The sequence below is a fragment of the Coregonus clupeaformis genome, unplaced genomic scaffold, assembly GCF_020615455.1.
Source record: "Coregonus clupeaformis isolate EN_2021a unplaced genomic scaffold, ASM2061545v1 scaf1408, whole genome shotgun sequence".
In the NCBI taxonomy this organism is placed as follows: Eukaryota; Metazoa; Chordata; class Actinopteri; order Salmoniformes; family Salmonidae; genus Coregonus; species Coregonus clupeaformis.
Genome location: NW_025534862.1, coordinates 22,066 through 49,831, shown reverse-complemented (window position 1 = coordinate 49,831; position 27,766 = coordinate 22,066). Strand labels below are relative to the sequence as shown.

The 27,766-nt window shown below is 42.5% G+C and overlaps 3 protein-coding genes across 3 annotated transcripts in view; 2 read left to right on the top strand and 1 right to left on the bottom strand.

Moving 5' to 3' along the window:
* Window positions 1–2,039, top strand: part of LOC121561492 (cystic fibrosis transmembrane conductance regulator-like) — a 90,686-nt gene extending 88,647 nt beyond the window's left edge. The window contains exons 29-30 of the mRNA XM_045218163.1: window positions 1,656–1,752; window positions 1,956–2,039. Of these exons, the coding sequence (XP_045074098.1) occupies window positions 1,656–1,688 (33 nt within the window). The 3' untranslated portion in view covers window positions 1,689–1,752; window positions 1,956–2,039. The remainder of the gene's footprint in view (window positions 1–1,655; window positions 1,753–1,955) is intronic.
* A 1,014-nt stretch (window positions 2,040–3,053) lies between these two features.
* On the top strand, window positions 3,054–3,706 carry LOC121561493 (F-box only protein 5-like). Its single transcript, XM_041874039.2, is given in 3 exon segments — window positions 3,054–3,210; window positions 3,403–3,539; window positions 3,541–3,706. Coding segments are annotated over 3 exon segments (321 nt in total). The 5' UTR covers window positions 3,054–3,138; the 3' UTR covers window positions 3,653–3,706.
* Window positions 3,707–8,727: 5,021 nt separating this feature from the next.
* The window catches only part of LOC121561495 (nuclear pore complex protein Nup107-like), a 34,670-nt gene continuing 15,631 nt past the window's right edge, over window positions 8,728–27,766 (bottom strand). The window contains 8 exon segments of the mRNA XM_045218164.1: window positions 8,728–8,963; window positions 16,265–16,379; window positions 16,381–16,430; window positions 16,587–16,700; window positions 17,649–17,774; window positions 17,887–18,047; window positions 18,238–18,319; window positions 26,633–26,653. Coding sequence (XP_045074099.1) covers window positions 8,856–8,963; window positions 16,265–16,379; window positions 16,381–16,430; window positions 16,587–16,700; window positions 17,649–17,774; window positions 17,887–18,047; window positions 18,238–18,319; window positions 26,633–26,653 — 777 coding nt within the window. The 3' untranslated portion in view covers window positions 8,728–8,855.

Genomic DNA, 27,766 nt, shown 5'->3' with positions numbered 1-27,766 from the left:
AGAAACATCTCTCAGCTTCAGCTGTTGTCATGGGAGTAGTTATGAGGATGTTCAACAGAGTCACAGTCTCAGAGAACGTCTCCTGGAGGTTGTAGCTCATGAGAACCTGGTACAGTGCCAGTGCACCACGGTTTGACTTTCTCGCTGCCGGCAAAAGACCGTTCAGTCTCTCCAAAAGCACACTGGCGATTGAGACTGAGGTTGATTCCGAGATGGGAAGGAACTCAAAAAAGCGCTCCTGCACTTTGTGGTTGCTATCTATGTACCTCAGCACAAGCACCAGCTGTGTCTGTGTAGAAACGTCCGTGGTCTCGTCAGCTTGGATAGCTACGAAGTTCGCCGACTTCACCTCCTCCACAATATGTTCCCTCATGACCGCTAGCATACACTCCAGTAGCTCTGAACGCTAGCCATCTTTTGATAGTAGTACGTGAATTGATTGACGCTGCTACCCGCTCTTTTCTTAGTTACGTTCATGGTTATGTTACGTATGACGAAAGCGCCGTAAGTGCAAGCCCTCAGAAACCCATAGAGATTGTATTGAAAGCTCTGATATTTGAAAAAAAAATTTTTTACATGAGAGGCTATGACAGACTTCTGGGGCGATTTTCAACCTGACTGAAATCGCCCCAAAAGGGGCGGGGCCATTTGAAGCACGACTTTAGCCTGATTGGACATTTAGTGGCAGATCAGACGTCTAGATTAGAACACTGATAACTACTGTTGCCGTGATATAATTGATTTGAAAAAAAATCCCTTTTCCCGTTTGGCAGTGCGTCGCCCATATCGCCCTAATGAACACACCGCCCCTGATGGTAAATATGATGTTTCGTATATACGGGCTCTCTGAGATGTCTCGCAGGACACCCCAGACAACTAAAAACATTGTTCCAGATTCAATACTCAAATACTCTGACAGAGAAAGTTTCCCACTTCTCTGCTGGCCAATTAGAGTAAAGACTTGAGCGTGGTTTAAACTTTCTCAGCCAATCCGTTGGTTCAGGGGTTGGTCTCATCTCCTCGGCGCCATTTGTTGCACACTTCAGCCAGGCACAAGATTATCATAACAACCTATCATAGTGAGAAGAGCCAGCTCCCTTAGACATCATTCCTATGTCCAAGGAAGGTTCACAGATCACAAAGAACCAGTATAGTCTAGCATTTGAAGACACAATCCTTATCTTATTTTACCCCCTAAAACAGCTCTTCACATCAATCACAGCCTTGCCAGGTGTCACAGCCTACATTAGGCCAGTCAAGAATGCATTCTTTCTAAGTTAGTCATCCCATCAATTTAGGAGAATAATAAATCCCCAATAGTAGTTAACTATAATATTTTACTCTAAATTAGTTGGCTAGCCGGTTAGCTAACCTGGCTAGCTAGTTAGCTATGCTGCAAGCTAAATTGGAGGGAACTAGGGTAGGGCGCCCTTTGATTTGGAGGGATTGCAGCTCTAAATTGTCCTAACTTTTTCATCAACCAAAACAATATCTAGCTAATGTTACATTTTAGAGAATGTAACTAACTCTAGTATGAGTGTGCAATCCACGGTGGTTTGATACAACGTGTTATGTAGCTACTGTAGCTAGCCAGTTTGTCGCGTTTTGATTGAGATGAAACTGGCTAATGCACCGTTTTATTTTCTCTTCCTCAGGGCTACAATTTGGGACCACAATCAGTCATTTAAAAATGAAGTGTCCGTCCAACTACGAGGAACCCCGGTTTCCATGCAACATGGAGAAACATGTCACATACGGCGGCAGGTAGCTTAGTGGTTAAGAGCGTTGTGCCAGTAACCGAAAGGTCGCTGGTTCTAATCCCTGAGCCGACTAGGTGACAAATCTGTCGATGTGCCCTTGAGCAAGGCACTTAACCCTAATTGCTCCTGTAAGTCGCTCTGGATAAGAGCGTCTGCTAAATGAAAAAAAAAATAAAAAAAATAAAAAAAATAAACATACAAGGAGTCGGGCCTGAAAACCTCCCCACTAAAGGAATGCGTCCAAGTAGTAGTCAAACCACAGCTCTCACCATGTGTCACCACCGCTGCCAACTTTTGCCTCAAGGATGATGTGAAAGGTGTTCACAATAAGGAGAACAACCAACATGATGGGGTACTTGACGAGGTAAACCTAGGCTGTGAAGCATTCGAGGACAGCGGTTTCCTCTCTTTACAGAACAGCCAGATAGAGGACGTTGATAACATAAAGGAACTAGAACAGTCTCCAGGACAGGATATATTCTCCCCATGTACTCCAGTTGCTGATTATCACAAGGCTAAGCATACTGCCTCAAAACTCCCCATACTGAAGTTTCAACACGCTGTATGCCAAGATCTCGCCAACAGTTTCAAGAGGACGCATAGCTATGACTGGTCTGTCATTAGCCGGCTAGCAGAGGACTCCGGCCTTGAAAGGGTTTTGGGTGGGAACATGGGCCTTGAATGTATGGCTGTTTTAAAAGCACTGCTGGAGAGGGACATGAAGCACATCCTCACCAGGATCCTGCATCTGCTAGGAGATGTCGACTTGATAAGGTAAATGACAAATGTAATAAGGTAAACATGTGACCTTTACTGGTCCTATGACAATTGTACAGGTTTTTCAACATGGAAATGTTTTTATACTCTTATCATGTATTCATTCATGGTGGTTTTCTTCACAGCTGTAGAAAAGTGAGCAAGACCTGGAGAAAAATCTACCAAGACAAGTCTGCACTCCGTAGATGCGACCAGGCTAAACAGAGACTCAGGGTAAGCGCTAACATTTAACTGGGGTTCCTTTAGTCATTGTATACCCTTTATCAGGTGTCAATGGTTTTGAACCACATTGATGGTTTGTTTTTTTTAGCTTGCAGAGGCTCCAAACTTTGCTAATCCCTTATGCTGATATGTTCTTAATCTGGATTCATTTACAGGGGCTCCTTCAAGTACTTCAATCTTAATTACCTAACCATAGGGTAATCCACTGCATGAATATTGTTTGGTAAATGGCAATGTCCGTTTTTGTTGTAGGACCCAAGAACTTCTGTAGGACTGGAGAATGTCGGCTCTTTGACACGAGACGCCGCCCTGTCCCGGGTTGTAATGACCTGTATGCAGAGGGTAGCTTCAACCCCTTATCCATAAGTCTAGCTATAGGATGCTCTCCCAGAGAGAAGGCACACCGTCGCTGTACTGCTCCCAGCAATCTCGCTTCAGAGAATACCAAGCGGTGACGGTTGCGCTATTCACTTTGCATGTAAAGGTTCAGAGGACATGATGGTGCTCAGTGTGTGTACTTATTGAGAGTTGGTGTCACCCTTCAATCAGTTCTAAGAAAGTAATTGACATGTTCATGTTACAAATGATACAATGAGTGAGTTATGCTCCGTAGCCTTATACATTCTTTGCTTGTGTTCTCTAGGCTGCCAGTTTGCTGAAGCAGCACGAGTCGCTGAAGCCCTGTAAGCGCTGCGGCTCTCCTGCCAAGCACAACGCAGATGCCATGAGGGCCACCTGTACCCGCCTCAGCTGTGCCTTTGACTTCTGCACCCTGTGCCAGGGCCCTTTATGGCTCCTCAGCCTGCCACACAGGGCTGGCCCGGGGGCCTAGCAGCTCCAGAGCCATCCTCATCGGCAGCGCTCGCAGCAAGAGGAACGTCAGGCGCCTGTGAGATCAACGCCGCCCTGGATGAAGACTCAATAACGCACCTTTTTTAAAAACCAACAAAATTTTTAACTATTATTTAGTAGTTTTATTCATGGACCTTTTAGCCCACTGCCTCCTCTCCACATACCAAAGGGATCTCGGCTATTGGAATACCCTGTATTAGAACACATTGTATTCTGTGACAATCCCGTGATGCCAGGTGTTCGGCATTTGTCGTCAGAAAGCGACAATCTTACTGGAAGCCAAAAACAGAATGTTTACCTGAATTGTACATTCATTTTATATTTCTTAATGGAATATCCGTCCGTAAATATATTTGTCTGTTAAATGTGAAATGTAAATATTTATATTGTTGAAATAAATTTATCTTTTGCGATTTTCTAAATTGTTTTGTTTTTCTCCCAATTTATTTTTCTAAGCTACATACCGCCAGAAAACGCGCATGCATGCACAAACTTATTTTCAGAATTTAATCAAGCCGAGCATGTCACAATGCCACTTGCTTCAAAAGAGCTGACAACTGGTGAAACTAAGCCATTCATCCATTGGTGCCATACTGCAATGTATTTTCCAATGTAATTGGTAGTCCAGTCTTGTGGCTTTAACAAAGGTCTGCGGCCTCAACATGTCACCTCTTTTATAAAGGAGTAATGAAGCCATTGATGCCAATGAATTCATGAAAATGCATTACTTTTTAATTACAAATGAATTTCCACCAAGCTGCAAATGATTAACCTCAACTATGGCTCTCTCCTCTTGCTCCTCTCCCACATACTGCACAGAATTTCATATGCTTCTCTGAAATCCTCCGATTACTCACTATCTGGAAAGATGCATTGTTAACCTTAAGGAGTTGAAGACTAGGCATAGCTGAAAACGGACATTCTTTACACATTGACACCAGTGATTCATACTCCCTTCATGGTCAATGATTTCAGGCAATTAAGATATCATCAGTACATTGCTCAGGATAGCCGCTCAGTGGATTACTCTACTGAGGGTTTGATAATGTGCTATATCCGACTGACAACAGACCCATTATTCTAACAGTTTAGAATGAGGTGCAATTTGTTTTATGGTTCCTCTGTATGCCCATCGGAGTGGAGCCAAATCACACCTGTCTAAAAGCAACTCATGAGGTCCATGATAAGTTGACGACCCTCATTTTTTATGCAGACTAAAGGCTACATCATGTCAAACAAATTACTGGTATTCTCCAATAAAATCAAATTGGATGTGTAGGCTTATCTGTAAAGTTCATGTGTTTTTCACATATTGGGGGCATTTCATAATTGAGAAATGTAACAGCGATACTATACTGTACGTTCAATTAAAAAGTCTCTGGGTAATACAAACACAATTTCTCCCCAGTCTGACTAAAATTGATTTCATAGGCCTTATCTGCTGCCTGAAATAATCAGTGGTGCTTGCTCAAAGTCTATATGGTAAAGCAACGGGCCAAATTATTTCACAATTGTATCATCTTTCAATAGTGAAACATAATGCTCTCTGTGCATTAAAAGCATTTTGCTGTCACTCAAAAGAGATGCCTTTGTTTTTCTCCTGCAGACCCAATACATCAGTGGTTTTTCCAATTAGCCTTCCTCTCAGTGCACGTCCTCCCAGTCCATCGGTGTCTGGCCACAGTTGTGTCAGCTCCTCTGTGCACCTCTATCCTGGGGTTGCTCTCTATTGCTGCCTGCTACACAAAATGTCAATGTGCAGTTGACCGTTCCGGCATGTGTCCTGCCAGCCGTGGTGACAAGTAGCCATTTTTGTGACTTCCCCCTCCTGCTCTGGGCAACGCCCTCGGGGGTGGAACTACACTGAACAAAAATATCAACGCAACATGTAAAGTGTTGGTCCCATGTTTAATGAGCTGAAATAAAAGACCCCGGAAATGTTCAATATGCACAAAAAGCTTATCTCAAAATGTGTGCACAAATTTGTTTACGTCCCTCTTAATGAGCATTTCTCTTTTGCCAAGATAATCCATCCACCTGACAGGTTTGGCATATCAAGAAGTAGATTAAACAGCATGATCATTACACAGGTGCACCTTGTGCTGGGAACAATAAAAGGCCACTCTAAAATGTGCAGTTTTCAACTGTACCGGACAGATGGCAGACAGCGTGTATTGCGCCTGTGTGGGCAGACGGTTTGCTGATGTCAACGTTTGTGAACAGAGTGCCCTGTGGTGGGGTTATGGTATGGGCAGGTATAAGCTACGGACAACGAACACAATTGCATTTTATCAATGGAAATTTGAATGCACAGAGATACCGTGACGAGATCCTGAGGCCCATTGTTGTGCCATTCATCTGCCGCAAAACCCTCATGTTTTAGCATGATAATGCACATCCCCATGTAGCAAGGATCTGTCCACAATTCCAAGAAGCTGAAAATGTCCCAGTTCTTCCATGGCCTGCATACTCACCATACATGTCACCCATCGAGCATGTTTGGGATGCTCTGGATTGACGTGTATGACAGCGTGTTCCAGTTCCTGCCAATATCCAGCAACTTCACACAGCCATTGAGGAGTGGGACAACATTCCACAGGCCACAATCAACAGCCTGATCAACTCTATGCGAAGGAGATGTCGCGCTGCATGAGGCAAATGGTGGTCACACCAGATACTGACTTGTTTTCTGATCCACACCCCTACCTTTAAAAAAAAAGGTATCTGTGACTAACAGATGCATATCTGTATTGCCAGTCATGTGAAATCCATAGATTAGGGCCTAATTAATTTATTTCAATTGACTGATTTCCTTATATGAACTGTAACTCAGTAAAATCGTTGAAATTGTTGAATGTTGCGTTTATATTTTTGTTCAGTGTAACTAGCACTTTTCCTCCCCCTCTCAACCGCCCCCTGTTTATATCTTCCAATAATAGATTGTAGTGTAAAGGAGAAAAATATTATTCATATATGTAGAGTATACAAAGAAGAAGATGCGATGCCCTAGGCTACCACTGAGTCAAACAATCAACATGTTGGCCGCTCAAATGACTGATAACTGTTGATTGGGATTTTCTGTCCAATTGGATTATGGTCACTATTTCTCACCTTCACAGAAGCGTTCTTATTCTAGATAGGTTCTTAAAGTAAGGCCATACACATTTACTTAAATGTTGAACGGATTCCCCTCTTCAATTTAATCAAAAATAAAATTAATATCTGAAAAAAGTGATCCTGAGGCCCATTGTACTGAAAAAGTGCACGATTAGAGGATGCTTCCAGTAAAGAGATACACAACTTCCTCTTGGATTATGGCTGAATTATGCCTCTTTTAGCATCCCCAAGAGGCTATCATCTCTTAAAGTTGGTTGCCAGGTGTTGAACTAAGGTCACTATAGTATTTTAACAAGAAGGTCCACTTCTTGATTTGTATTTGCTTGCCACACAATCTGTTAAACATTTATTTACATTTGTATGGCCTAAATACTGAAAAAATGAACTAGGAATCTGTCTCATTCCATTATTTGTTGTGAACAGTTATTTTACTTATTAGTCCAAAAATAGTTCTGACATTAAATGTGACATTTTGAGTATGACCCACATCTGATGTATTCCTGATCGGTCCTTATACTAAAGTCAGTTGTAGAGATTTAGATTTAGTGAATAGAGTATCGCCCATCCTAAATTTGAACATTTTCCAAAATCACATCATTAATTTTCTCAGTGCATCTTGTGACCTCAGGGTATAAAAAAGGGTTGGAATTCTGTGAAACCAGCCAACATGGACAGGAATGACTGTGAGTTGAAAGGAGACAGCCTTTGACTGTGAGTATGTATCAGATGGCCTTTGTGCTCTAACCAGATGATACATCTTTTAGCTGCCCTTTCCAGGACAGATTATCACATTGGTCATTTATTTCTCTGATTTATTGAACTCCAGCAACACTGGGACACTTCTCCAAATGAAACCTCACAATTGAAGTCATTAGACTTTCACACAATCAGGTGTTTACCTACCCTGTTTAGGTCAACAGTGGTCGTGTATGAGTCATACGAGGCATACTACAGTAACTTACTTTAATTGATCTGATTCGGACAATTTTCAGATATTCTCTTTTTTTCCCATGCCAAATCAGGCAAGTTCCATGATTGTGTTTGCCAACATCTGCAGCGAGTGTCTTCTGTACCTGATAACAGCAATACCTTCCCTGTGTCCACAAAGATGCAGAGGTCGATATGATGTATGTGTCGTGACCATCTTTGTATCTGTGCCATTATAGCGGCTTTGACAGCATGGCAAGTGCCATTGAGGCTATCTCCATTTTGAAGTAGGACATTTTCTTCTTCACGATTGGCTGATCCCTCCTGATGACCCGGTTGGACGTGACTCCAACAGGGTCACCAGGAAGGATCAGCCAATGAAGCTGGAAGTCCCACCCAGTTGACTACATTAAAATGATGGAAGCCCTCAATGGCGCTGCACATGCTAAGACGGCCTTTTGGCCACTAGATGTCTCTATCATTCATTATGACCATGACCTTCAAGTCTGCCATGGCCTTTTAGAGCAGTTTGACACTGAAACCCAGCGGCCAGAGACAACAGCTTATACAATGAGCCTGAAGGACAGTTTCATGAGTCCCAGAGGAATTCTGAACATATGCCTCTGTAGGGTGGCTGAAGGAGCATTGTGACATTGATAACCGTCCTGTAAAATCTACCTATAGGGTTCAGTAGTACTGTATAGTATGAATCTAGCTTGCTAATGTAAACCAACAAATTCAAGTAAAAATGTCTACCCTCTGCCAGTTGTGCAACGCTTTCATACTTTTCCCATCGCATGTTGATCATATAGGGAAAAAAAAGAGCCTGGCTGCAACTTAACGGGAGTAGTGATGTCAGATGAAGCGACCTTTACTTCCGTTTTTTCTGCGAAGAGAACTAGCCACGTCAGTGCCCTACAGCGCATCCCCGTGGAGACTTTGGAAAGTTGAAGGCGATAACCTAAACTATTTATTCTAGACATATACAAGGTCTCTCAAACCTTCCTTATACTCTTCTAGATTCAGATACGGATTTGCATCCAGCCTGTGCACGGCCCAAAGACAAACAATATTTCAGTCAAGTCACTTTTATTGTATACGAAAATGCAGAAAATCATTCACTCCATTACATAAAATTTGGCAAAAAAAATAAAAAGAACACAAAAAAGAAAATAAAACAAATGTCCAGGTGGGGTGTATTTATGGTTGGATCTCGTACCCCAGCGGGTCCAGACTCTTATCCAATAAGAGAAGAGACGACTCCCTCATCTTCTGAAGGAACTTCCTCAGCTCATCTTTGGAGAACACCTGAGACAGAGAGAGAGAAGAGACAGAACATAGTTAGCAAAAAGAAGAAGAGGATGGGAAAGTAGAAGAGTGGAAGAGGAGACAGCAATACAGTGACAGGGAGAGATGCTGTGAGATGGTGTTGTATTGAGCTATAATGCTGTGAGATGGTGTTGATATTGTATTGAGCTATAATGCTGTGAGATGGTGTTGATATTGTATTGAGCTATAATGCTGTGAGATGGTGTTGATATTGTATTGAGCTATAATGCTGTGAGATGGTGTTGTATTGAGCTATAACGCTGTGAGATGGTGTTGATATTGTATTGAGCTATAATGCTGTGAGATGGTGTTGTATTGACTATAATGTTTTGAGTATAATGCTGTGAGATGTGTTGTATGAGCTATAATGCTGTGAGATGGTGTTGATATTGTATTGAGCTATAATGCTGTGAGATGGTGTTGATATTGTATTGAGCTATAACGCTGTGAGATGGTGTTGATATTGTATTGAGCTATAACGCTGTGAGATGGTGTTGATATTGTATTGAGCTATAATGCTGTGAGATGGTGTTGATATTGTATTGAGCTATAATGCTGTGAGATGGTGTTGATATTGTATTGAGCTATAATGCTGTGAGATGGTGTTGTATTGAGCTATAACGCTGTGAGATGGTGTTGATATTGTATTGAGCTATAATGCTGTGAGATGGTGTTGTATTGAGCTATAATGCTGTGAGATGGTGTTGATATTGTATTGAGCTATAATGCTGTGAGATGGTGTTGATATTGTATTGAGCTATAACGCTGTGAGATGGTGTTGATATTGTATTGAGCTATAACGCTGTGAGATGGTGTTGATATTGTATTGAGCTATAACGCTGTGAGATGGTGATGGTGTTGTATTGAGCTATAATGCTGTGAGATGGTGTTGTATTGAGCTATAATGCTGTGAGATGGTGTTGTATTGAGCTATAACGCTGTGAGATGGTGTTGATATTGTATTGAGCTATAATGCTGTGAGATGGTGTTGTATTGAGCTATAATGCTGTGAGATGGTGTTGTATTGTATTGAGCTATAACGCTGTGAGATGGTGTTGTATTGTATTGAGCTATAATGCTGTGAGATGGTGTTGTATTGAGCTATAATGCTGTGAGATGGTGTTGATATTGAGCTATAATGCTGTGAGATGGTGTTGTATTGAGCTATAATGCTGTGAGATGGTGTTGTATTGAGCTATAATGCTGTGAGATGGTGTTGTATTGAGCTATAATGCTGTGAGATGGTGTTGATATTGTATTGAGCTATAATGCTGTGAGATGGTGTTGATATTGTATTGAGCTATAATGCTGTGAGATGGTGTTGATATTGTATTGAGCTATAATGCTGTGAGATGGTGTTGTATTGAGCTATAATGCTGTGAGATGGTGTTGTATTGAGCTATAATGCTGTGAGATGGTGTTGATATTGTATTGAGCTATAATGCTGTGAGATGGTGTTGATATTGTATTGAGCTATAATGCTGTGAGATGGTGTTGATATTGTATTGAGCTATAATGCTGTGAGATGGTGTTGTATTGAGCTATAATGCTGTGAGATGGTGTTGTATTGAGCTATAATGCTGTGAGATGGTGTTGATATTGTATTGAGCTATAACGCTGTGAGATGGTGTTGATATTGTATTGAGCTATAATGCTGTGAGATGGTGTTGATATTGTATTGAGCTATAATGCTGTGAGATGGTGTTGTATTGAGCTATAATGCTGTGAGATGGTGTTGTATTGAGCTATAATGCTGTGAGATGGTGTTGTATTGAGCTATAATGCTGTGAGATGGTGTTGATATTGTATTGAGCTATAATGCTGTGAGATGGTGTTGATATTGTATTGAGCTATAATGCTGTGAGATGGTGTTGTATTGAGCTATAATGCTGTGAGATGGTGTTGTATTGAGCTATAATGCTGTGAGATGGTGTTGTATTGAGCTATAATGCTGTGAGATGGTGTTGATATTGTATTGAGCTATAATGCTGTGAGATGGTGTTGATATTGTATTGAGCTATAATGCTGTGAGATGGTGTTGATATTGTATTGAGCTATAATGCTGTGAGATGGTGTTGTATTGAGCTATAATGCTGTGAGATGGTGTTGTATTGAGCTATAATGCTGTGAGATGGTGTTGTATTGAGCTATAATGCTGTGAGATGGTGTTGTATTGAGCTATAACGCTGTGAGATGGTGTTGATATTGTATTGAGCTATAATGCTGTGAGATGGTGTTGATATTGTATTGAGCTATAATGCTGTGAGATGGTGTTGATATTGTATTGAGCTATAATGCTGTGAGATGGTGTTGTATTGAGCTATAATGCTGTGAGATGGTGTTGATATTGTATTGAGCTATAATGCTGTGAGATGGTGTTGATATTGTATTGAGCTATAATGCTGTGAGATGGTGTTGTATTGTATTGAGCTATAACGCTGTGAGATGGTGTTGATATTGTATTGAGCTATAACGCTTCATCAGCACTGATGTGAAAGAACTGGACAGGTGTCAGATGACGTGGAAGAGAGGAAGCCACACTAGACTATTAGGTGAATCTCAATAGTGTTTCCTTGAAGTCACAGTAGACATCTTTCTAGCTCAAATCAGCTAGAAAGATGTGTCGGCATCGAGTAATTGTCTCTGGCCCCCTCCCAGTTAGGGGAAGTGACGAGCTCTACAGCAGAGTCTCAGCACTCAATCGCTGGTTGAAAACTGTTTTCTGCCCCTCCCAAAAGATAACATTTGTGGATAATTGGCCCTCTTTCTGGGACTCACCCACAAACAGGATCAAGCCTGACCTGCTGAGGAGTGACGGACTCCATCCTAACTGGAGGGGTGCTCTCCTCTTATCTACCAACATAGATAGGGCTCTAACTCCTCTAGCCCCACAGTGAAATAGGGTGCAGGCCAGGCAGCAGGCTGTTAGCCAACCTGCCAGCTTAGTGGAGTCTGCCAATAGCATAGTCAGTGTAGTCAGCTCAGCCATACCCATTGAGACTGTGTCTGTGCCTCGACCTAGGTTGGGCAAAACTAAACATGGTGGTGTTCACCCTAGCAATCTTATTAGGATAAAGACCTCCTCCATTCCTGCCATTATTGAAAGAGATCGTGATACCTCACATCTCAAAATAGGGTTACTTAATGTTAGATCCCTCACTTCAAAGGCAGTCATAGTCAATGAACTAATCACTGATCATAATCTTGATGTGATTGGCCTGACTGAAACATGGCTTAAGCCTGATGAATTTGCTGTGTTAAATGAGGCCTCACCTCCTGGTTACACTAGTGACCATATTCCCCGTGCATCCCGCAAAGGCAGAGGTGTTGCTAACATTTACGATAGCAAATTTCAATTTACAAAAAAAAAATGACGTTTTCATCTTTCGAGCTTCTAGTCATGAAATCTATGCAGCCTACTCAATCACTTTTTATAGCTACTGTTTACAGGCCTCCTGGGCCATATACAGCGTTCCTCTCTGAGTTTCCTGAATTCCTATCAGACCTTGTAGTCATAGCAGATCATATTCTAATTTTTGGTGATTTTAATATTCACATGGAGAAGTCCACAGACCCACTCCAAAAAGTCTTTCGGAGCCATTATCGACTCAGTGGGTTTTGTCCAACATGTCTCTGGACCTACTCACTGCCACAGTCATACTCTGGACCTAGTTTTGTCCCATGGAATAAATGTTGTAGATCTTAATGTTTTTCCACAAAATCCTGGACTATCGGACCACCATTTTATTACGTTTGCAATCGCAACAAATAATCTGCTCAGACCCCAACCAAGGAGCATCAAAAGTCGTGCTATAAATTCTCAGACAACACAAAAATTCATTGATGCCCTTCCAGACTCCTTCTGCCTACCCAAGGACGTCAGAGGACAAAAATCAGTTAACCACTTAACTGAGGAACTCAATTTAACCTTGCGCAATACCCTAGATGCAGTTGCACCCCTAAAAACGAAAAACATTTGTCATAAGAAACTAGCTCCCTGGTATACAGAAAATACCCGAGCTTTGAAGCAAGCTTCCAGGAAATTGGAACGGAAATGGCGCCACACCAAACTGGAAGTCTTCCGACTAGCTTGGAAAGACAGTACCGTGCAGTACCGAAGAGCCCTCACTGCTGCTCGATCATCCTACTTTTCCAAATTAATCGAGGAAAATAAGAACAATCCAAAATTTCTTTTGATACTGTTGCAAAGCTAACTAAAAAGCAGCATTCCCCAAGAGAGGATGGTTTTCACTTCAGCAGTGATAAATTCATGAACTTCTTTGAGGAAAAGATCATGACCATTAGAAAGCAAATTACGGACTCCTCTTTGAATCTGCGTATTCCTCCAGGGCTTAGCTGTCCTGGATCTGCACAGACTCTGCGAGGGCCTGGGATCGGGAGAGACACTTAAGTGTTTTAGTACTATATCTCTTGACACAATGATGAAAATAATCATGGCCTCTAAACCTTCAAGCTGCATACTGGATCCTATTCCTACTAAACTGCTGAAGGAGCTGCTTCCTGTGCTTGGCCCTCCTATGTTGAACATAATAAACAGCTCTCTATCCACCGGATGTGTACCAAACTCACTAAAAGTGGCAGTGATAAAGCCTCTCTTGAAAAAGCCAAACCTTGACCCGGAAAATATAAAAAACTATCGGCCTATATCGAATCTTCCATTCCTCTCAAAAATTTTAGAAAAAGCTGTTGCGCAGCAACTCACTGCCTTTCTGAAGACAAACAATGTATACGAAATGCTTCAGTCTGGTTTTAGACCCCATCATAGCACTGAGACTGCACTTGTGAAGGTGGTAAATGACCTTTTAATGGCGTCAGACCGAGGCTCTGCATCTGTCCTCGTGCTACTAGACCTTAGTGCTGCCTTTGACACCATCGATCACCACATTCTTTTGGAGAGACTGGAAACCCAAATTGGTCTACACGGACAAGTTCTGGCCTGGTTTAGATCCTACCTGTCGGAAAGATATCAGTTTGTCTCTGTGAATGGTCTGTCCTCCGACAAATCAACTGTACATTTCGGTGTTCCTCAAGGTTCCGTTTTAGGACCACTATTGTTTTCACTATATATTTTACCTCTTGGGGATGTTATTCGAAAACATAATGTTAACTTTCACTGCTATGCGGATGACACACAGCTGTACATTTCAATGAAGCATGGTGAAGCCCCAAAATTGCCCTCGCTAGAAGCCTGTGTTTCAGACATAAGGAAGTGGATGGCTGAAAACTTTTACTTTTAAACTCGGACAAAACAGAGATGCTTGTTCTAGGTCCCAAGAAACAAAGAGATCTTCTGTTAAATCTGACAATTCATCTTGATGGTTGTAAAGTCGTCTCAAATAAAACTGTGAAGGACCTAGGCGTTACTCTTGACCCTGATCTCTCTTTTGACGAACATATCAAGACTGTTTCAAGGACAGCTTTTTTCCATCTACGTAACATTGCAAAAATCAGAAATTTTCTGTCCAAAAATGATGCAGAAAAATTAATCCATGCATTTGTTACTTCTAGATTAGACTACTGCAATGCTCTATTTTCCGGCTACCCGGATAAAGCACTAAATAAACTTCAGTTAGTGCTAAATACGGCTGCTAGAATCCTGACTAGAACCAAGAAATTTGATCATATTACTCCAGTGCTAGCTTCCCTACACTGGCTTCCTGTTAAGGCAAGGGCTGATTTCAAGGTTTTACTGTTAACCTATAAAGCGTTACATGGGCTTGCTCCTACCTATCTTTCCGAGTTGGTCCTGCCGTACATACCAATACGTACGCTACGGTCACAAGACGCAGGCCTCCTAATTGTCCCTAGAATTTCTAAGCAAACAGCGGGAGGCAGGGCTTTCTCCTATAGATCTCCATTTTTATGGAACAGTCTGCCTACCCATGTGAGAGACGCAGACTCGGTCTCAACCTTTAAGTCTTTACTGAAGACTTATCTCTTCAGTAGGTCATATGATTGAGTGTAGTCTGGCCCAGGAGTGTGAAGGTGAACGGAAAGGCTGGAGCAACGAACAGCCCTTGCTGTCTCTGCCGGGCCGGTTCCCCTCTCCACTGGGGTTCTCTGCCTCTAACCCTGTTGCAGGGGCTGAGTCACTGGCTTGCTGGTGCTCTTTCATGCCGTCCCTGGGAGGGGTGCGTCACTTGAGTGGGTTGAGTTACTGACGTGATCTTCCTGTCTGGGTTGGCGCCCCCCTTGGTTTGTGCTGTGGTGGAGACCTCTGTGGGCTATACTCGGCCTTGTCTCAGGATTGTAAGTTGGTGGTTGGGGATATCCCTCTAGTGGTGCGGGGGCTGTGCTTTGGCGGAGTGGGTGGGGTTATATCCTTCCTGTTTGGCCCTGTCCGGGGGTTTCTTCGGATGGGGCCACAGTGTCTCCGGACCGCTCCTGTCTCAGCCTCCAGTATTTATGCTGCAGTAGTTTATGTGTCGGGGGCTGGGGTTAGTTGGTTATACCTGGAGTACTTCTCCTGTCTTATCCAGTGTCCTGTGTGAATTTAAGTATGCTCTCTCTAATTCTCTCGTTCTCTCTTTCTCTCTGAGAACCTGAGCCCCTAGGACCATACGTCAGGACTACCGGGCATGATGACACCTTGCTGTCCCCAGTCCGCCTGGCCTTGCTGCTATTCCAGTTTCAACTGTTCTGCCTGCGGCTACGAAACCCCCTACCTGTCCCAGACCTGCTGTTTTCAACTCTAAATGATCGGCTATGAAAAGCCAACTGAGAGACCTGAGCCCTAGGACCATACGTCGGGACTACCGGCCGTGGTGACTCCTTGCTGTCCCCAGTCCGCCTGGCCTTGCTGCTATTCCAGTTTAAACTGTTCTGCCTGCGGTTATGGAACCCCTACCTGTCCCAGACCTGCTGTTTTAAACTCTAATGATCGGCTATGAAAAGCCAACTGAGATTTATTCCTGATTATTATTTGACCATGCTTGTCACTTATGAACATTTTTGAACATCTTGGCATGGTTCTGTTATAATCTCCACCCGGCACAGCCGGTTTTAGGCTGGGTTTCTGTACAGCACTTCGAGATATTAGCTGATGTAAGAAGGGCTATATAAAATAAAATTGATTGATTGATTGATTGATTGATTGATTGATTGATTGATTGACTTGAGAAGCAGATGGTGGCAGACAAAGGAAAGGAGACAGAGAGGGGAGAGGATGAAGCCACTGTAGACTGAATTGAGATGCCCTCAGCCCAGGTCAGACTCCAGCGCAGACCATAGAAATATAATTTCTAGACTACAGTACAGACCTCATAGAGGCGGTGTTGGTCTGAGGCGATGATATCAGCCAGTCTGAGACTCTCCTGGTGGCGTTGTGTTCTCTGCAGTACTGTCTGCAACAGGAAGGACATCATGGGCAGACAGTCTACGGAGCAGCACCATCTGGTGGCCTCTCTCTGGGTCCTCCTCCGTATCCTGTAATAGAACAAGTGGTAGAAGTAATAATGTGTACCTAGAAATAACACAGTTGTACTGGAGACAGAGCTAATACAGGCTCAAACGCTAACCTAGCGCTGAGCCCTCACGCCACCAATCACTAACGGTAATACTCAGATACAGACAGACACACACCTCTCTGACGTCGACCATCCAGCCCCCGTCCACAAACAGCAGGACGTTGTAGATTCTCTCCTTCACGTCTTCAGTCAGAGCCTCCAGACGGCCGGTCCAGTTGTCGTGTTCCATCTACAGGAGAGGAGGTCACACTTTAACACACCTTTTTTTTAAATTTAGTCAATAGGCTGTTACGCTAAATAATAGCGTTGCTAGCATTAGCGTTCTTCCTCTGATCCAGGACCAGCTACACTAACAAATTAAACTCCTCACCAGTTCTACCGTAACACAGAGACTGATCTGGGATCAGAGTGTATTGTTCCTCACCAGTTCTACCGTAACACAGAGACTGATCTGGGATCAGAGTGTATTGTTCCTCACCAGTTCTACCGTAACACAGAGACTGATCTGGGATCAGAGTGTATTGTTCCTCACCAGTTCTACCGTAACACAGAGACTGATCTGGGATCAGAGTGTATTGTTCCTCACCAGTTCTACCGTAACACAGAGACTGATCTGGGATCAGAGTGTATTGTTCCTCACCAGTTCTACCGTAACACAGAGACTGATCTGGGATCAGAGTGTATTGTTCCTCACCAGTTCTACCGTAACACAGAGACTGATCTGGGATCAGAGTGTATTGTTCCTCACCAGTTCTACCGTAACACAGAGACTGATCTGGGATCAGAGTGTATTGTTCCTCACCAGTTCTACCGTAACACAGAGACTGATCTGGGATCAGAGTGTATTGTTCCTCACCAGTTCTACCGTAACACAGAGACTGATCTGGGATCAGAGTGTATTGTTCCTCACCAGTTCTACCGTAACACAGAGACTGATCTGGGATCAGAGTGTATTGTTCCTCACCAGTTCTACCGTAACACAGAGACTGATCTGGGATCAGAGTGTATTGTTCCTCACCAGTTCTACCGTAACACAGAGACTGATCTGGGATCAGAGTGTATTGTTCCTCACCAGTTCTACCGTAACACAGAGACTGATCTGGGATCAGAGTGTATTGTTCCTCACCAGTTCTACCGTAACACAGAGACTGATCTGGGATCAGAGTGTATTGTGTACCTGGTACTCCTTCTCCTTCATCTCGAAGGCCACCTTCTCAGTGAACTTGGCCTGGGCCGGGGGGCTGGGCTTCTGAGGGGGGGAGTTCATGTGATGGAACCACTCATTGAACGCCTCATGAGCTTCCTGGGGGGGGTAACACACACACACACACCTCATACAACTACAGGAGTCCCCTCTAAAAACGTTTAATAAACAGACGAGTCAATCACAGTGCTGCGAGAGCTTGTCCCCTCACCAGGTAAGCGCGGATACACAGGTGTTCCCTGATGGCGTTCTCATCCTCTGCAGGAAGGGGCGTGTCCAGGCCTAGCTCCTCCCACTGGCTGTATATCTCCCTCATTGAGTCCTCTGGGACCTTACCAAACACCTCCTTGGCTGCATCGTGTTTCTTAGAGGCTGGAGGAGATGAGAGAGAGAGGAGAGATAGCAATGGGTCAACAGCATGGTTGAAAAAGAGGGAGATTTTCAAAAGGTAGCCAATACAATGCAATGTTTGTATGGGCATGTGTTAGTAGTATGGGAAAGGGACTACCTCACACAGGAAGCATTGATCTGTTTCAGAACCGTGAGTGTGTGTGTAACGTACCCAGGAACTTCCTCATGATGGCGTTGCTCTGTTTGAGGGCCTCAGCTCTCTGGGCGGGGTCAAACACCAGCCAATCAATAGGCTCTTTTCACGATGACGTCATCTAACTTCCGCCTTTCCGCGTAGCAGGTTAACTTCACTTCCGTTCGCCCGTAACCTGAGACTTCTCAACGAAAATACAACTGTTGACCACTAACTAGCAAGCTAGCTACTTGAAGAAATTCCAAAAGGTACGTTTAAGTTAAATTAGTAAAGTTAAGAGTAATAATGTTTACGTATATGCAATGGTTTGTAACTTGCTAACGTTATTGTTAATTCATAATTGTTCACTGCCTTAGTTACTTAAAAGTGGGCTAACGTTAGCTAACAACAACTTAGTACCAGATACCGATAACGTTAAAGGTAGCGTTACATTGCTGCCTGGCTGTAATGTAACAAGTTTACTTAGCTAGCTATCTAACCCTTTGTTAGGCAGTTAGTTTATTCATGAATGTATAGTAACTCACCTATTCAAATACTGTTGTGCATGATAGCTAGATAAATATTGATTCCTGGTCAAAGCTGAATGTTAATTTAGCTGTTTCTTTTCTCCCGGTGTCTGTATCGCAACAGTATCCCATCCAACACCGAAGCATGGCACAATCTTCGAGAAGATGCTATTGCAGTGTACCATTTTGTTCAAACAACAAACAGAAATTCCCGTATCTGAGTTTTCACGATTTCCCTGTTGATGGAGAAATACGTGCCCGTTGGGTGAGGGCGATCAGGAGAGATGAGGGACCAAGTTTTAAGATTCTTCGTGGGAGAATTCTTTGTTTGCAGTCAGCACTTTCCCCCTGAGGATAGATACACATCGGCCAGTGGACGGATCCGTATTAAACAGGGATCAGTGCCGTCTAGATTCCACTGGAATGATTGGGGTAAGGATAGGTAGACAGCGTTAAACGTAATACTACTGTAATCCAATAATATATTACTTGTACAAAATGTTTAATAATTTAATCCTGATGCAATATAGCTGCTACATTTTGTCATTTTAGGGACTGAAAAGTGATTACCAAAATGTATCATGACAAGCATATGGTTAATTTCACACATATAGGAGGCGGCTCACAAGCTCGGAGTCAGTTTACCAGCGAGCAAGAAAGCGTCTTGGTGTTGCTGTCCTGGATGATTCTGATCATGAGATGCCTGACAGCACAGAGGGTGCTTTGCCTGCAGTGACAAACGATCACGACTATGCCTGCCGTCCTTCTCCTGGTTAGTATTACAAATAAGAGTAACCATGTATCTGTTTGGCAAAAAAAGTAAAAGTATATGGCAGTTAAGTAAAAATACTATTTTATACTACGATTTGGAGTAACTGGTCTCTCTGTGAAAAGACTTGGCGTTTTAAACCTCATCCATCTTAGAAGCTTCTTCAGTTTTATTTATTGAAAATGGGATGGGATAGATGAGTAATAACTAACCTACCAACATGTATGCTTTTTCTTCCCCTTAAGGTAAACTGGACAGTGCTACTCAAAGAATTCGAGAGTTGGAGCTGCAAGTGTTGTCCCTAGAAATTGAGATCCAGCACCTGACAGTTAAGAAGCAGCATCCACTCCTTTTTAATTTTTGTGTCACAGATGAGGACTATCGCTACTACACACGATTCAGCTCAAAGGAGGTCTTCACTGTGTTTTGGGATTCTGTTTATCCCTCTGCTTCACGGCTTGTATACTGGTCTAAGGCACAGCAAACGGCACATGTGACACCTAGCCCTCACCGAAAACTTCCACTTATTGATGAACTATTTATGTTTCTGTGTCGTGTTGCAGCTGGGCTTCAGGAGAAAACCTTGTCTACCATCTTTGAGGTCAGCCTGTCCACAGTTAGCCGCATCATTTTAACATGGACTAGCTACCTTTACCAGGTTCTTGGCTCACTGCCGGTGTGGATGACAAGAGAGCAGGTGCAGGCCACAATGCCTGATAAGTTCAAGCTCTACTGCCCTCAGGTGAGAGTTATAGTAGACTGCACCGAGATCCGCTGTGAAACACCATCCTCCCTCTCACTACAGTCAGAAACCTTTTCGAGCTACAAAAATCACACCACCTTTAAAGGGCTGATTGGTGTAGCTCCATGTGTGTTATCACATTTGTATCAAAGCTCTACACAGGCTCCATCTCCGACATGGAAATAACACGGAAATGTCAGATCTTGCATTTACTTCAGCCCGGAGATGAATTAATGGCGGACAAGGGTTTCCTGATCGAGAGGATGTTGTCAGAAGTGGGGGCAACACTCGTCATCCCTCCACTGAAAAAATCTCCTCAGCTCAGCAGGGAGGACACTCTTAAGACCCAGGCCATCGCCCGGCTGAGGATTTTAGTCGAGAGGGCCATACGGAGGGTGAAGGAGTACCATATCTGGGATGGGCTTGTTCCTCTTTCCACAGTGGGTTCAGTGAATCAGCTGTGGGCCATCTGCTGCCTCATGTCGAACTATCAGGGACCTCTTGACATTAAAGGAGACAAACCAGTCTGATGTTTTTGTCAACTGGAAGTTGTATATTTCCTGAGTAAGCTAGATGGGCTGTAAATAGAAGTACTTTTATATTACTGTATTGTATGTACAAAAAAATGTAAATATGAATTAACTTTGTTGGTAATTTAATTGATCTAATGTTATACTGTATGTTTTTGTTAAGGGTAATAACTTTTTCATAGCTATTAATGAACCTAATGTGATATATTGTAAAAATATCCAACTATTAACCATGTTATGTGCTTATGTGTCATGGCACTGATGGAACTATTAAATATATGTTTGCAAGCAACTGCTTCCAATCCTTTTTGATTTTGGTAAGAGCATTTACAACATCGCAATCCTTTTCAAAATTTGTATTTCAATACATAGATATACAGTATATAACACAATTAAGTTCATTTGCAGTTAAAGAAAAACATGTCGACATTTACATCACAATCCTTTTCAAAATGTGTGTTTCAGTACATAGGAGATATACAGTATATGACAAGTTAATTTGCAGTTAAAGAAAAAAATGTCAAAGGTTCACCTTCCACATTTACCTTAACACTATTTACACATAAAATTCTGCCTTATGTTTTATAACTTAAGAAGACATCCATGTAGATGTTATAATAGAAATGATCAAGCTTCTGTCGCATTGAGTGGATAATCTCCTCATCCCTAAAGATTCTCTCAACTGTGAAGTCAGTGCGGGTATCTGTAATGAAGTCACACCACTGAAGTCCGGTTAAGGCGAGTTGGCCTTGAACCTGATAGTAGTATTTGTGGCTCTTCTTAAGGCAGGCCTGGCCTTTAACTGTGATCAGGTGTTTAACTTGGGTAACATTTTCAACATCGCAACTCTTAACCCTCCTGTTGTCCTGGGGTCATTCTGACCCCCAAATTAAATCTTTTGCCGACAAAATATGTTTTTTATTCATCAATTGGTCTGAAAATAACGGTAGTTGTTTAATACTATGCTCTTTATGATTCAAACAAATTTGAAGTAATTTGATTGAATTATGGGTGTTTTACTAAATGTAATAACTTCTGTTGTCCTCTGGGGTCAAAAAGACCCCGCAGCACAAAGTTTACATACTGCTTGGCAAAACATCTTTGATCATGTTTCTTTGATGTGTGGGGTCAAGCAATGGTTATGACAACAACAACAACAAAAAAAGTATTTTCTCACAGGTGTTTGGGCATTTCACATTTTAGTCTGAGAGAGACAGGCAGCACAATGAGGAGGCAGAAGTTTTATAATGCACAGGAGGCTTGCAAGATAATTTTTGAAATAAAAGAAAATAATGACCAGGAGGACAATGCTGCACATAATGAGGATGAATCAACTGATGAAGAGGGTTCAGGGTCAGAAGAGGAGGAACATAATGATGAGGTGATAGATCCAACATACAGACAGCATGCTACTTCTTCCTCCGAAGATTCCCCCACATCTCCTGCTGCAGAAATGGAAGATGATTATGAATATAAGGAAATGGATGAACGTGATGATGACGTAGAATCTGAAGCTGGTATGGAAGAAGTGTCAGAAGTGGAGCACTGCACCTATTATGATGAAGAATCAACAGATGAGGTAGAATCTGAAGTTGAAATGGAAGAAGTGTCAGAAGTGGAGGACATCATCTATTATGATGAAGACGAAGAATCAACAGATGAGGTAGAATCTGAGGAAGAGGACCCAGCTGACCCTGAACCCTCTTCATCAGTTGATTCATCCTCATTATGTGCAGCATTGTCCTCCTGGTCATTATTTTCTTTTATTTCAAAAATTATCTTGCAAGCCTCCTGTGCATTATAAAACTTCTGCCTCCTCATTGTGCTGCCTGTCTCTCTCAGACTAAAATGTGAAATGCCCAAACACCTGTGAGAAAATACTTTTTTGTTGTTGTTGTTGTCATAACCATTGCTTGACCCCACACATCAAAGAAACATGATCAAAGATGTTTTGACCCCCACACATCAAAGAAACATGATCAAAGATGTTTTGCCAAGCAGTATGTAAACTTTGTGCTGCGGGGTCTTTTTGATCCCAGAGGACAACAGAAGTTATTACATTTAGTAAAACACCCATAATTCAATCAAATTACTTCAAATTTGTTTGAATCATAAAGAGCATAGTATTAAACAACTACCGTTATTTTCAGACTAAATATGTAACACAGAATTGATTGAAAATGTATACTGTATGCTTTATAAACAGTCAAACCAGGCAGGACAAAAGGTGTGATTATGGGCTGTCATTAATAAAAATAAAATGATTCAAAAACAGCATCCTCACTAAACTTTTACAAATACCACTCAGTGATAAGTCAAATAGTCAAAATAATAATAGGTCAAAATAATTCATAGTTTCATTGTATTTTTACTTAAAAACAGGGTATACTTTTATGTAAACAAGGTCTATTGGCTCTAAATTCCAAAACAAATGAAAAAAATTCTAGTAATGGGTTGAACAGAAGTAAGAATAAAGATGTAACACAGAATTGATTGAAAATGTATACTGTATGCTTTATAAACAGTCAAACCAGGCGGGGTCATTTTTGACCCCAGAGGACAAAAGGTGTGATTATGGGCTGTCATTAATAAAAATTAAATGATTCAAAAACAGCATCCTCACTAAACTTTTACAAATACCACTCAGTGATAAGTGAAATAGTCAAAATAATAATAGGTCAAAATAATTCATAGTTTCATTGTATTTTTACTTAAAAACAGGGTATACTTTTATGTAAACAAGGTCTATTGGCTCTAAATTCCAAAACAAATGAAAAAAATTCTAGTAATGGGTTGAACAGAAGTAAGAATAAAGATGTAACACAGAATTGATTGAAAATGTATACTGTATGCTTTATAAACAGTCAAACCAGGCGGGGTCATTTTTGACCCCAGAGGACAAAAGGTGTGATTATGGGCTGTCATTAATAAAAATTAAATGATTCAAAAACAGCATCCTCACTAAACTTTTACAAATACCACTCAGTGATAAGTGAAATAGTCAAAATAATAATAGGTCAAAATAATTCATAGTTTCATTGTATTTTTACTTAAAAACAGGGTATACTTTTATGTAAACAAGGTCTATTGGCTCTAAATTCCAAAACAAATGAAAAAAATTCTAGTAATGGGTTGAACAGAAGTAAGAATAAAGATGTAACACAGAATTGATTGAAAATGTATACTGTATGCTTTATAAACAGTCAAACCAGGCGGGTCATTTTTGACCCCAGAGGACAAAAGGTGTGATTATGGGCTGTCATTAATAAAAATTAAATGATTCAAAAACAGCATCCTCACTAAACTTTTACAAATACCACTCAGCGATAAGTGAAATAGTCAAAATAATAATAGGTCAAAATAATTCATAGTTTCATTGTATTTTTACTTAAAAACAGGGTATACTTTTATGTAAACAAGGTCTATTGGCTCTAAATTCCAAAACAAATGAAAAAAATTATAGTAATGGGTTGAACAGAAGTAAGAATAAAGATGTAACACAGAATTGATTGAAAATGTATACTGTATGCTTTATAAACAGTCAAACCAGGCGGGGTCATTTTTGACCCCAGAGGACAAAAGGCGTAAGGCATTTGGGAGGACAACACGAGGGTTAACCTCAGCAAGACCAAATGGTGGTGCTTCTGTTGGGCAGAAGACTTTAGCATCCGGGCTGGCTGCAAGGTGAGGTGAATCAGGGTGGATGATGACCCCGCATTGTTTCAGAGAGACATCACAAAAATCAGAATATTGCCTCAGTATCTCAGGTTCCAGATCCAACCCTCTTCTCATAGCAGCTGTCTGAGGAGTTCCTCTCAGAATGCGGGTTGCCAAAGCCTTGGCAGACAACTCCCCACGAACATGGCATATTTCACGGAATCTGCTGGCTGTCAGTCGGGGTTTGCGTACCTGGCTCCACAGCTGGCATTCTGACTGCATTCTTGTTTCTGCTTCAATAGCAGCAGACATCTCCTCTGACACAATCAGGCTGTCCAAATGACATTGTTGTATGTAGTTGGGCTCAAAATCAATGGGAAATTTAAAGTTGTAACCTTCAATAGGCAACTGAGGAAACTCACTGGCACCAGGGTGTTTAATAATATCTCTACTTAATTCTAGAGGGCACTGGTAAGAAAGCACAGACCCAAATGGCACAGGGCCAAATTTAGAGTCCACCAAATTAAGGCCCTCAAGCCCGTGCAGCAATTTGCAAATCCCTGGTTGTGGACGGATGTCTTTCAGTTTCTCAGCACTGGCCATGACGTGAGGATCCGGAATAGGCCCTGGCATGAAAGTGAGATATGTCAAGTTTAGATTTCATTAAATGCCACCTTATCTTTTTCACTAAAAAAGACAACCACACTCATCCAGTCTCGTACATGCTTCTAATACAAATAAAAAAATATCCACTGAAAGTCTATATAAAAAGTAACAAATAATAATCACTTTTATGTTTGTATTATTTTAGAAATGCACTAAAGTCTTTGTGCTCTAGTACAGGCGGGGGCTCATTCAGACTCACCATCATAGGCTCGGTACAGTGTGCACTTCACTCCAGCTCTGACACTTGTTTTTTTTCTTAGCCGCTGGTTTACACACCGCCATATCATTGGTGGCCTCTGGTACAATTCCCTGTGATATAATAATGATGAACAATACATTGTCAAAAGTCAATACAAACTGCAAAGTTCTGCATCAGTGTAACAAATAATATCTGACCTGTGTCCTAGGCCGGTGCCAGGTCTGCAGTGCGCTGGTGCATGACAGAGGCAATGGCACTGTCTTAAAGCCCATGGTAACATAGTGAGCACTTTGAAAAAGAAGTGCTACTATGTGATTACATAGTGCTTTCCCAGCAGAGCAGGAACATGACATGTGATTGAGTACCACAGGAACCTCTGCAGAGTCTAGTGTAACCTGTTCATAGAGACATAACAATTAGTGCTGTACTTACAAAACATTTTTTCTGCGTTTCATTATAAACTACTGTACACAATTTTCAAAACCCAATTTCTTTTTTTAATTAAGAAAAATTGGCTGTTCTGAAACCTTTGACAAGTAGTGCCAACACTTATCGAAAATTTGAACATTTTGAGTTATCACAGAATCTTTCCCAGTCTTTATTGCCGTCAACAACCCACATCGGTTTGTAAGAATTTCGTTGTGTATTAAGTTTAATGATACAAAATCAGAGCTCAGACTGAGAAACAAACTGATCCACAGTGGAACTTTGTGGAATCATTCTTATTAAATCTGCAACCGCAGCAAAACACAACAAAAAGAAAACTTATCTATCTTAACCTATCTTATCATAATGTTAGAGAACTGTTTATCTGAGAAACCTGAAGCCGATGAGCCTCCTCATTTTTCTTCATGGACCTGTAACATCGCCCTCTCACTGTCACCTCACCGTTAACTACACTTGAGACTGTTTCAATACAGTGATTGGGAGAAAGGGCGCAGCATTAGCCATTAATACATTACTGACTCTTATCTTACGGTCGATACAAACAGCAGTAATATTAAAAAGAGGCTGCAAAACAGAAACTCGTCAGCTCATAACCTTCGCTAGCATAGGGCTAATTTAAGCTAAATAAAGATAAACACGTACCTTCATAATCAAACAGGTAACCTTCAACGAAGAACTTGTAGCCTTTATCAAGCTTCGATCTTGAAGTAAGGGACCACTTGTCAGCAAGTCGTTCTACGTCGTTAAGTCGTATTGGTGGCAGATGTGAAAGGGACTGGGTGAACTCCATAATGATGTGCTACTAGCTAAGCGTTCCTAAGCGACACCGGATGTAAACATAACCTGCATCGCGGCAGAACGGAAGTTGTCTGACGTCACGTGAAAAGGGCCTATCACATCAATCTTCCTCTGGTCCTCCTGGGGGGGGTAGGGAGGTACAGGGTTAACATGACCACATGGTCCTCCTGGGGGGTAGGGAGGTACAGGGTTAACATGACCACATGGTCCTCCTGGGGGGTAGGGAGGTACAGGGTTAACATGACCACATGGTCCTCCTGGGGGGTAGGGAGGTACAGGGTTAACATGACCACATGGTCCTCCTGGGGGGTAGGGAGGTACAGGGTTAACATGACCACATGGTCCTCCTGGGGGGGGTAGGGAGGTACAGGGTTAACATGACCACATGGTCCTCCTGGGGGGTAGGGAGGTACAGGGTTAACATGACCACATGGTCCTCCTGGGGGGGTAGGGAGGTACAGGGTTAACATGACCACATGGTCCTCCTGGGGGGTAGGGAGGTACAGGGTTAACATGACCACATGGTCCTCCTGGGGGTAGGGAGGTACAGGGTTAACATGACCACATGTCCTCCTGGGGGGGTAGGGAGGTACAGGGTTAACATGACCACATGGTCCTCCTGGGGGGGTAGGGAGGTACAGGGTTAACATGACCACATGGTCCTCCTGGGGGGGGAGGTACAGGGTTAACATGACCACATGGTCCTCCTGGGGGGGTAGGGAGGTACAGGGTTAACATGACCACATGGTCCTCCTGGGGGGGTAGGGAGGTACAGGGTTAACATGACCACATGGTCCTCCTGGGGGGTAGGGAGGTACAGGGTTAACATGACCACATGGTCCTCCTGGGGGAGGTACAGGGTTAACATGACCACATGGTCCTCCTGGGGTGGGGAGGTACAGGGTTAACATGACCACATGGTCCTCCTGGGGGGAGGTACAGGGTTAACATGACCACATGGTCCTCCTGGGGGGTAGGGAGGTACAGGGTTAACATGACCACATGGTCCTCCTGGGGGGTACAGGGTTAACATGACCACATGGTCCTCCTGGGGGGGTACAGGGTTAACATGACCACATGGTCCTCCTGGGGGGTAGGGAGGTACAGGGTTAACATGACCACATGGTCCTCCTGGGGGTAGGGAGGTACAGGGTTAACATGACCACATGGTCCTCCTGGGGGGTAGGGAGGTACAGGGTTAACATGACCACATGGTCCTCCTGGGGGGTAGGG